Source organism: Entelurus aequoreus, linkage group LG22 (genome assembly GCF_033978785.1).
Source record: "Entelurus aequoreus isolate RoL-2023_Sb linkage group LG22, RoL_Eaeq_v1.1, whole genome shotgun sequence".
Classification (NCBI taxonomy): Eukaryota; Metazoa; Chordata; class Actinopteri; order Syngnathiformes; family Syngnathidae; genus Entelurus; species Entelurus aequoreus.
This window is the reverse complement of record NC_084752.1, coordinates 14,828,011-14,839,509: the sequence shown is the minus strand read 5'-3', so window position 1 is coordinate 14,839,509 and position 11,499 is coordinate 14,828,011. Positions and strand designations below refer to the sequence as shown.

The 11,499-nt window shown below is 37.4% G+C and overlaps 2 protein-coding genes across 4 annotated transcripts in view; one reads left to right on the top strand and one right to left on the bottom strand.

The window, feature by feature from the left end:
* The first annotated feature begins 4,062 nt into the window (after positions 1-4,062).
* LOC133639883 (gastrin/cholecystokinin-like peptide) lies at positions 4,063-6,721 on the top strand. The gene is made up of 2 exons (XM_062033555.1): positions 4,063-4,294; positions 6,645-6,721. The coding sequence occupies exons 1-2, from the start codon at positions 4,063-4,065 to the stop codon at positions 6,719-6,721; spliced, it is 309 nt and encodes a 102-aa protein (XP_061889539.1).
* The window catches only part of hap1 (huntingtin associated protein 1), a 28,125-nt gene continuing 22,961 nt past the window's right edge, over positions 6,336-11,499 (bottom strand). The window contains exons 13-15 of one of the 3 annotated variants that reach the window (XM_062033142.1): positions 9,754-9,856; positions 8,220-8,269; positions 7,698-7,846 (exon numbers count right to left, since the gene is read on the bottom strand). In XM_062033142.1, coding sequence (XP_061889126.1) covers positions 8,230-8,269; positions 9,754-9,856 — 143 coding nt within the window. In that variant the 3' untranslated portion in view covers positions 7,698-7,846; positions 8,220-8,229. Of the gene's footprint in view, positions 7,847-8,219; positions 8,270-9,753; positions 9,857-11,499 lie in introns of all 3 variants that reach the window. The other 2 variants (XM_062033141.1, XM_062033143.1) reach the window with 2 other exon arrangements.

Sequence of the window (11,499 nt, the reverse complement as noted above, 5' to 3'; positions counted from 1 at the left end):
TAGCTACCTTTTGCACACATACAGTCGTGGTCAAAAGTTTACATACACTTGTAAAGAACATAATGTCATGGCTGTCTTAAGTTTCCAATAATTTCTACAACTCATATTTTTTTGTGATAGAGTGATTAGAGCACATACTTGTTGGTCACAAAAAACATTCATGAAGTTTGGTTCTTTTATGAATTTATTATGGGTCTACTGAAAATGTGACCAAATCTGCTGGGTCAAAAGTATACATACAGCAATGTTAATATTTGGTTACATGTCCCTTGGCAAGTTTCACTGCAATAAGGCGCTTCTGGTAGCCACCCACAAGCTTCTGGTTGAATATTTGACCACTCCTCTTGACAACGTTGGTGCAGTTCAGCTAAATGTGTTGGTTTTCTGACATGGACTTGTTTCTTCAGCATTGTTTACACGTTTAAGTCAGGACTTTGGGAAGGCCATTCTAAAACATTAACTGTAGCCTGATTTAGCCATTCCTTTACCACTTTTAACGTGTGTTTGGGGTCATTGTCCTTTTGGCACACCCAACTGCGCCCAAGACCCAAACTCCGGGCTGATGATTTTAGGTTGTCCTGTAGAATTTGGAGGTAATCCTCCTTTTTCATTGTCCCATTTACTCTCTGTAAAGCACCAGTTCCATTGGCAGAAAAACAGGCCCAGAGCATAATACTACCACCACCATGCTTGACAGTAGGTGTGGTGTTCCTAGGATTAAAGGCCTCACCTTTTTTTCCTCCCAACATATTGCTGGTATTGTGGCCAAACAGCTCAATTTTCGTTTCATCTGACCACAGAACTTTCCTTCAGAAGGTCTTATCTTTGTCCATGTGATGTCAGATGAAACAAAAATTGAGCTGTTTATTAACAGCTCAATAGTATACATACAGCAATATTAACATTGCTGTATGTATACTTTTGACCCAGCAGATTCGGTCACATTTTCATTAGACCCATAATAAATTCATAAAAGAACCAAACTTCATGAATGTTTTTGTGACCAACAAGTATGTGCTCCAATCACTCTATCACTAAAAAATAAGAGTTGAAATGATTGGAAACTCAATACAGCCATGACATTATGTTCTTTACAAGTGTATGTACATTTTTGATCACGACTGTATATCAACCTTGATCCAGTCAGCAGTCAATGGAAAAAAAATTCTTGTTAGAAATAAATATAAATGTCTATTTTTAGATGAAGTCATAGTTGAAGCTGCATAAATTAATATGTCACAAGTGCACTATTGCACCTTTTTAGCCACCTTTTGCACACAGCCATGAACCTCACTGCAGTCTGCATCCGCACTGACTTGCAGGTCAAATGATTGAGGAAGTTACATTGAGGTGCCAAACTTTGTCGCACCCACTTTAATGCCTCTGCACTACAGTAAGTGTCAATCTTCCATCACAATTGAACGCTGCCTCAGGAGAGCTTAAGATACTTTTCATCACCTTTCTGTAGAAAAAAACCCTTCCATTGTGTCAAATGCAAACATGTGTCACAGTAATCACTTTTTACAACATACTGTAGATTAGCCTGTTTTTTTATCACAACAAACAGGTTCTTAATTGCTTTTCTATCGATTGATTGTAGTCAGTTGTTTGATTTTACAAAGCAAATTGATGAAAATCAATTGTTGACACATAACACACACACACACACACGTACAGGATATGTTAATTCACACCCGGTTTACTGGAAAAGTAAAAGCAATAAAAGTGTATTTATTTGACAATAATCGGAAAAGTACAGTTTGTCTTTAGCAAGACACACCCTCGAAGAGAAAGTTTGACATATCACTTCAATTCTATCCACAAACACGTTGTACTTTGCATTAAAACCACATTTACGAGATGAGATTGAAGGCCCAGATTAATACTGCGGCAAATAATTTATAGTAAGTAAAGATTATCCAGCGGGATAAAGTAAGATAACAATTTAAGCATTGGTGCACTTTGTGAAAAGTTCAACCTTTCAACAACATTTTTCAGAAATGGGTGTGTGCATGTGTTTGTTATCTGTGCCTTGCCTACATGACATGATGAGATACCAATCTCTGACAAGGAGGTATGTTTTGCAAGCGGACACATTAATTGCTGAATTGTTATCACTTATACAAACACTAATGTTTTTAGGGGCCAAGTGTCAACAATGTCATGTTACCTGAATATTTTTGCTGATGTTGTTTACTTAAAAAAATATATTGTTAAATGAATGTAATGTACTTAACGTCAACATGCTATTAGTGAAAATATAGGGCTGCCAAAAATAATGATTTAACTCAGGTGATCAATCACAAAATATTATTTTTTTCAGTTCAGTTCAGTTTCAGTTTATTTGGAACATGCATACGATACAATGTAATGCATCACACATTTCCAGTTGTTTCATTACAGCACGTCCGAAAAGGAGTAAGAAGAAGCAGATCTTATTTAATCCTACCCCTTTTCATTCCATATCAATTTGATCCCATTTCCTTGTTCTCTGTAACAGAACAGTGAATAAATAAATAAATGAAAAAGCTACCATAATAGGTTAACAAATATTAAATACATAAATAATCTTTATCTCAAAAGAAAAAAAGGGTTCAAGATGTTCATCATAATTCTTGTTCTGTGTACTTTGTGAACACTTTTAGTTTGAACAGTCTCTTAGACTGAATTATATTGATGCTTCGTTTTATTTCTTTGGTTAATCCATTCCATAATTTAACTCCACGTACTTATATACTGAAGGTTTTAAGTGTTGTACGAGCGTACAAATGTTTTAAATTACATTTTCCTCTAAGGTTATATTTCTCCTCTTTTGTTGAGAAGAATTGTTGTACATTCTTGGGTAGCAGGTTATAGTTTGCTTTGTACATCATTTTAGATGTTCGCAAATGCACCAAATCGTTGAATTTCAATATTTTTGATTAAAAAAATAAAAGGTTTGCATGTTCTCTATATCCAACATTATGTATTATTCTAACTCATCTTTTTTGTAACACCGTTAATGAATGAGGTGCACATTTGTAATTGTTTCCCCATATTTCTACACAATAACTCAGATATGGTAACACTAGCGAGCAGTTAAGAATATGAAGTGATTTTTGGTCTAGAACATGTTTTGCTTTATTCATTATTGACGTGTTTCTTGCTACTTTGTTCTATTTTTTTTTATTTTTATTGCATTAATATGTACAACTCAAACAATTTATTTTGACCATACATGCTCCCAGGGTTTCACCTTAATGTAATTAATCGTGGCGCACCGCCACAGCAAAATTATAGCCGTTGCACTTTAAAAATAAATGTTTTTACGTGAAAACTAATTAAAATAATATCATGAATTGTAGCCTCCAGAAGAAATCACACAAAGTCTGACGATATTTTTAACTTTTATTGGCAGTTTTATGCTAACAAGCGGACCAATTCCAACAGTATTACTTTCCGTGCACAAACGTCCATGCTATATCATGTATTTTCTAATTTGCATGCCAAAAACTCACTCCAGTTACTTTCAGTAAATGTTACTTAAATGAGACATCTTTGGCTTTGGAACCTCGTAGAAAAATGAAACAAAGTTGCTTCATATGGGCCAATTCACGTTTAGAGCTGTTCATTATGTGTATTATCAGATTTAAATCTGGAAAAAAGACAAACATTTTCTTTTATTTTGAGTTACAATAACCAAACGGCACTGATTTGGTGGAATGGTGCTTGGAGAGACTCAGACAATATCATAATAAAAGCCCAACAGAAATACAGTTGGGGGGGTTCCACCCTTGTAACCAAAAGCTTCAATAGAGGGATTGTTCGTGTTACAATACTCTAAGGAACTATTGGATTGCATGTGTAAACACATTGACTTGTTTTACTGCAAAAAGCTTTTTCACTCAACATAATCAGTCAAGCGTTGCTTCCTTGACGTACATCCTCCTAGTTCGCCTGTCGCCGAATCAATCAAAAGCTTCAGCGTGTATTGATATTTGACCATTTCCAGCTAAGAGGGTATTATAAAAAAGGGGCAAAGCTGAGCATCATGAGAGGAGATCAATGATGGGTTGGAACAGGATGGCAGCGTTTGCACTGGTGCTGCTGCTGCTCGCCTGTGCAGCTGAGGCTCAGAGCAGAACGGTGCAGCAGATTCAGGCGAGGGGGGAGGCAGCGAGAGACTCGGCAACGAGAGACTCGGCAGCGAGAGACTCGGCTGACAGGCAGACGTCTCTGCGTGTTGCGAGACGGACACACCTTACGGAGAATGAGCGAGAGATTATCACTAAACAAATCATGCAAGCCATTTCAGGTATGCTGTGGTTTTGAGGCGTGAACGTTTTGCATATTCAGTTCGACGTAAAGTGCATGGGAAGACTTCTGAAAGACGCGCTGTTTTTGTTAGTAATCTGTTTTAAAAAGTTTAAACAAAAAAAAAAAAAGAGCCAGACCAAAACTGAAACATTGTTTTCCATGAAGAGATGAATGCATGTGAATCTAATTAATCACTTCCAGGTACCTAAAATATTAACAAAAAACTACTGATGTCATGTGATTACATTTTTTTATTCAGATGAATCACACTTTTGAATTTGAACTTAAATAAACTAAAAAAAAAAAGACCACAATATTTGGAGACAAAGCCAATGTTATTAAATGTTTTTATTGAATGTACATCATTTATCGGATCAAAAAAGTTTTATCGTAATTTTAGGAAGTGTTTACTTTAAAGTGAAATGTTGAGTTTTTTAAAAGAGTAACAGGACTGAGTTTTTAGCATAGAATTAGCAGATGCATGAAATAGTCACATAGTTCTTATATGGGTGCTGTCAAAAAAAATTTTTTTTAATTAGATTAATCACACTTTTGAATGTGGATTAATCCTGATTTATTAAGTAACAGGACTGAAAGTAACAGGAGTGAGTTTTTAGCATATAATTAGAAATTGCATGAAATAGTTACATAGTTCTTATGCTAGTGCTGTCAAATGTTTTTTTTTTTATTACATGAATCACACTTTTGAATTTGGATTAATCATGATTCATTACAGGCTATTACTTGCTGGCCTAATTTAAATAAACTAAAACAAATACCAATATTTGGAGACGAATCCAATTTTATTAAATGTTTTCAATGAATGTACATCATTTATCTGATCAAAAAAGTTGTATCGTAAGTTTAGGCAGTGTTTATTTTCAAGTGACATTTTTGAGTTCTTTAAAAAGTAACAGGACTGAAAGTAACAGGACTGAGTTTTTAGCGTTAAATTAGCAAATGCATGAAATAGTCGCATTGTTCTTATACTGGTGCTGTCAAATGATTTTTTTGAATTAGAATAATCACACTTTTGAATTTGGATTAATCATGATTTATCACAGGTTTTATCACTTGCTTGCAAAAAAAGATCCCGATATTTAGACAATGCAATTTTATTGTCAGAATGTAATCTAGCAATTAAAAAATGTTTTACATCCGCAGTTAAGGTAAAGGAGCTTGTGGGGTCAAAACAGTTTGCGTGATTAATCTGCGTATATGTATATTAATGCTATATTTTTTGTGATTAATCAATGCATTGCACAATCTTTTAAAAAAAAAAAAAAGCACAATTGGCTCATACCCTTGTTTCTAAGACATGTGAATTATTAGGGTTCGTCCAATTAAATGGTTTGGCCATTTTGGGATCTGGGGTGTTTTGTTAAGCACAACTGTTTAATTTTAAGGGTTTGATATAGTTTCGTTAACATAATCATTCTCCCAAAGTCCTCTGTAGTGGACATTAGGACAGCAACGATTAGTCGACATAATCAACAGCGTCAATTATAAAAATGAAAAGACAAATATTTGCTAATGTCAACAAGTTTACATTAATAGACTGTCACAAATGTTCATGTTTACATTTGTATTCTGTTTGGTAAATAATTGCAGGTCAATAATCCTAAAATTATTGGATAAAAATACTTTTTTACACTGAATGCCATGTTTACAGGACAGCTTGCACTTTAGGTACGATGATTTACTTTTTACGTTGATATATATTTTGTGTAATAAAATAACACTGTTCATTTCACAGTAATTTATGTTTATTTTGAATGAAATGTACATTTTAAAAATGAGTTCAAATCAAGTAGCGGACTCAATGTCAAACCTAAACGTGCACAGCAGATCATAAGCAATAATAGACTAATCAAAAAAATGATCGGTGAATAGATGACTATTAAAATAATTGTTAGTTGCAGCCATATTGGACACGATGACTTGACGGTTGATGTAAACTATGGTGGTGTTGACTGTCGTTGGCATTGACAGTAGGGTTGCTTGTTTGCATCTCAACAGTTGTTTTTCTCACTACAATGGGGCGAAACCATCCTTGCCAAGGAACACCCTCCTGGTATTGGAGTATAAATGGCACCAGCCCCTAGTTTAGATCTTACAAATCTAAGTATAAGACTAGATCCGAGCAATTTAAGTCTATAAGCATTAACTGATGAAGGCAAAACGTCTTCTAAGACAAACCAAATAGTCCAGTTGCGATCAATTGAATGGCCTGAGACTATGGTGGTTTTCACCCCAGATATTTATTAAAGAAATGTAGTTTTCCTGAGTCTCTGGAGGGAACACCAAAAGATGTACGAGTGGTTCATGTAGGAATGCCCTGTTCACAGAGATGGTGAGCTCGGACTGCATGTTGGACCACGACTACCGGGGCTGGTTGGATTTCGGACGCAGAGATGCAGAATGAAGCTGACCAGCACAGTCGTGGCTGCTCCAGTGCTTTTGATCGACCACACTCACTTGAATCTTAAATATCCTGAATAAAGTCTTCTCGCAAAGTACGCCTGCTGTAGAGAGTTTGATGAAAGTGTGACAAAGCCAAAATGTTCACATTTTATTTACAGGTGGAACAATTCACTGTACAGCTAATGCAAATACAAACAAACCGTGCACCTTAAAGTGATTAAACATTTTATTCCCTCTGAAATCTACAATATCCCATGCCTTGTTACTACACATGAGCTATTTTGTCCAAGTTTTTTTTATTTTTTATTTTTAATATCTTCACATTTGTTGACTTGGTGCAACATTTTTTTGTTTAGATTTTTGGACGCCGAGCAGTAAAACATAAGAATCTGAAAGCACATTAGTGTGAAAACAAGTGATTATTAATACCATTAATGACATGATTTAGTGCGATCATTGCACTGCTTTCTTGCTTAGATCTTTTTATGTACATGGGACAAAATGATCAAACATCATACAGGCAGCAGGAAGAGCAGTGTGTGTTTCAGTGCATTTAAAGGATGGACGGTATTAAGTTACTGCATGATAATTTACATTCATTACTACACACACATTTTTTAACCAGTATAAAAAAGTTTTTGATTTTTTTTTTCTAAAAAGAGACTATGCTCACAATAAAGCGGAAAGAGTGTACATATTGCCATGATTGTAGAAAACCATAAAGAACAAATCAAAAGTATGGTGTCATGTGATCAGCGCATTAGGCGGAAGTCTCAGTGCATCCCTCCCTTTGCCATCACCACACGCCAACCCCCAGGCCGCCACCCTGTGCAGACCGAGACTTTGAAGCTTCTCCACTAAGTTCAAGCTGAAAATGTTCTTTTCCCCGCCCGTGCATGAGGCCTGCTCGAACCAGGGTTCCGCGCTGGCGATGTTGTGTGTATGTCGGCGGGGAGACGAGGAGGCGGAGATACCTCGTTCTTGAAGCAGCTGCAGGAGTCCCGGTGATGACCAGCTTACGTTTGTGTCGGGGCAGCCTGCGAGGCCAAAGTGCTGCCGGGGGAGGACAGGTGACGTGCTCACATGCTCACAGCTGTGACAAAATGGCAGGCCGATAGAGTGATGGCTGCAAAACAGGACAGAAACAAGATTAAATGGTTGAAAAGTGTTTGTATTGCGATGGGAGAAAAAAGGTTAATGAGCCAGTGCTGATGCAACACAATCTGCTGTTCTGAAAGAGTCATTAAAGCAATTCAATAAGACGCACAAATGCACAAACAAGTTGGAGCAGATGGAACAGCTCAACAGGTTTTCAGTACAACTGTAAAATGGTTCTGTCGGTCTTTAAAAATCAAACAAAGCCGTACTCTACTGAACAAGCTCATAAATCCTTTGTGACGATTGACCTCCGAAAACCCAGAAATCAACGTGTTGCTTTGATGGTGTTAGCTAGCATGCAAGCAACTCGTTAATATTTTTATACAAAACAGGAGTCTTACTTTGCTCCTTCTAGAGTTGGAGAGAACGCCAGGAAAGACGCTTTCTGCCGCTGGAGGTGAGGGGAAAAAGGAAGGTTTGGAAAATGAGCAGGAAAAGAAGTGAAGAAAATCTGTGACTGATGAGGTTTTTAGTTCACATTCCACAGTACGTTTCAGTCACACATAGTAGAATCTTAAGAAGGTGTTTTCAGATTACATTGAAATCTATTGTCCTTACACATGCACACGCACAAAGTAGGGTATAGACAATAGACGATATTAATGATAACATTTTGACCGACCATAGAGCTTTTAGTCAGGGTCTCTGCAGGTTTCAACAAGCCAAATTTAATACTTTTTAAGACTTTTTTAAAGACCATATTGAATACAATTTAAGACCCATTTCACATCGATACAGGCAAAAAAGTACAAAAGACTTGACGGAAATTGGAGGCCCAGAATTACTTGCAAAGTATATGAATTTATTCACAGCTCTTTCACATTGGAATACCAAACACTTAACCTAACTAAAAACACCACTGTTGTGAACCAAGATTTGTTTGGAAGTCAGAATAAAAAAATTGCCAAACTATAACTTCTGACCACACAGTTAATTCCGCTGTGTGGTTACATTATAGCGTCCTCAAAAATCGAAACATTTCAAAGCGAGACTGAAGTTTGTGCATGTTTTAAATAAAAGTTAAAAAGTTAAAGTACCTCTGATAATCACACACACACACTAGGTGTGGTGAAATTACCCTCTGCATTTGACCCATTCCCTTGTTCCCCCCGCTGGGATGTGAGGGGAGCAGTGAGCAGCAGCGGTGACCACGCTCGGGAATCATTTTGGTGATTTAACCCCCAATTCCAACCCTTCATGCTGAGTGCCAAGCAGGGAGGTAATGGGCTTTGGTATGACTTGGCCGGGGTTTGAACTCACGACCTACCCATCTCAGGGCGGACACTCTAACCGCAAGGCCACTGCGTCAATAGATTTTTAAGACCTTTCAAAATCGTATTTAAGACCTTTTATGAGATTTTAGGAGAATTTTAGACATTTTAAGGCCTTAAATTCAAATTATTGGATTTAAGACTTTTCTAAACTTTTTAAGACCCTGCGGGTATACCCTGTTAATAAAGTTGATAGTGATAATGCATGCTGATGACACATTTTAGCTGTGTCTGTAAATTTGACAGTGAAAAGCTAATGAACGTATCCTCAACACACTGTAGCATTCTGGCCAGCGACTAAAGTCCCTCCACAGTGCGAAGCCACTTATAAGCCAGCAATCCTCGCCTCCTAATAAACTAAGTTTCTTACTAGTATCATCCTTCGAGGACCAGGAATAGCTGGACATGTTCGTAGGAGGATATGCTAACCGCAAGCTACAGCTCATAAATGTTATCAAAGGTGGGTGGATCGATACAAATATTAAATAATCATCCACTAGATGACAGAATGTGCATAACAACCTGTGTGCCCACACAAAAAGTCCTGGTTGAGAAGCACTGACATAGTGCATGCACAACAAAAAAGATGACAGCATGTTCTTACCTAAAAGGGCATGAGGGGGTGAGGAAGGATGGTTGGGGTACTTGGCAGGTGGTGATGGTGGGAGTGGGGAAGGTCTGAGGAAGGTTGAGACCCGATGGAGACACTATAAGGTTAGGAAGGGAAATGGCGCATTAAAATTCTCATGAAGGAAAATCTTGATGACTGGAAAAGTAATGGTATACACCGCATTCCACTAGGTCAGTGTTTTTCAACCACTGTGCCGTGAAATACAGTCTGGTGTGCCGTGGGAGATTATGTAATTTCACCTAATTGGGTTAAAATATTTTTTGCAAACCAGTAATTATAATCCGCAAATAATGTGCCATTGTTGAGTGTCTGTACGGTCTAGAGCTCGGCAGAGTAACCGTGTAATACTCTTCCATATCAGTAGGTGGCAGAAGGTAGCCAATTGCTTTGTAGATGTCGGGAACATGGTTTGTCGTGATCACAATATGCGGGAGGCAGCGTGTACGTAAAAAGGTATCTAACGCTTAAACCAAAAATAAACAAAAGGTGAGTGCCCCTAAAAAAGGCATTGAAGCTTAGGGATGGCTATGCAACACGAAACTAAATGGAACTTGCTGCAAAGTAAACAAAAACAGAATGCTGGACGACAGCAAAGACTTACAGCGCAATGAGCAGACGGCGTCCACAAAGTACATCCGTACATGACAATCAACAATGTTCACACAAAGAAGGATAGCGTCCACACAACTTAAATTGTCTTGATTTCCAAAACAAAGCAGGTGCGGGGAATAGCGTTCAAGGAAGACATGAAACTGCTTCAGGAAAATACCAACAAAACAGGAAAAGCCACCGAAATAGGAGCGCAAGACAAGAACTAAAACACGACACACAGGAAAACGTCAAAAAACTCCAAATAAGTCACAGCGTGATGTGACAGGTGGTGACAGTACACCTACTTTGAGACAAGAGCTATAGTGATTCATGGTTGGTTATGGTTTGAATTCATATCCACCAATTGCGAAAACGACTTTTAATTGTCAATATCGGCTGCTGAGTTTAATTTTTCAATGATTTCTGCTGGTGGTGTGCCTCGGGATTTTTTCAATGAATAAAATGTGCCTTGGCTCAGAAAAGGTTGAAAAACACTGCACTAGGTACACCTGCACAATCTAATGAGATGTATAAAGTCTGGTCCTTTATAGATATTAAAAAAAACTAAACAAATAAGCTCAGTTTAGGTGAAGTGGAAGCTTGTACGAACCCGTCATTGTACAAACTTTTCGATTTACGAGCCACTGACTGAATAAAAATATGCTTTGGTGCAAGAACCTTGTCTCTGCACACAAACGCCTCGTAGTGTAGCCATTTGTAGTAACCTGGCTGTTAAAGTTAGGGAGATTTGGGATTTCAAACTGTGAGTGCACCACAGTGATAGTTACAGTGTGTGTGCGTGTCGGCAGGGCAGTTGAAAATGAGGACAGTTCAGCAAGTTGTTTCCCGTAACACTTAATCTCTACTAAAAAATGTTAGTACTTCCACATTTCAACCATTCCGAATTAAAAATGTTCCCTGCTAATGTTAATTGAATGCTATTGCATGTTAATATTAGCATCCTAACATGTTAATTTACATACTAAAATTTTAAGCAAATTTTCCAGGCGTACACCTCAGAGTCCGATAAATGTATATTTGACACATGCTGTTAGCACGCTAATGTTAACATGTTCACTTCTTTCACAAATTTACACTGCTAATTTCACAGGTGTACACTTTAGAGTT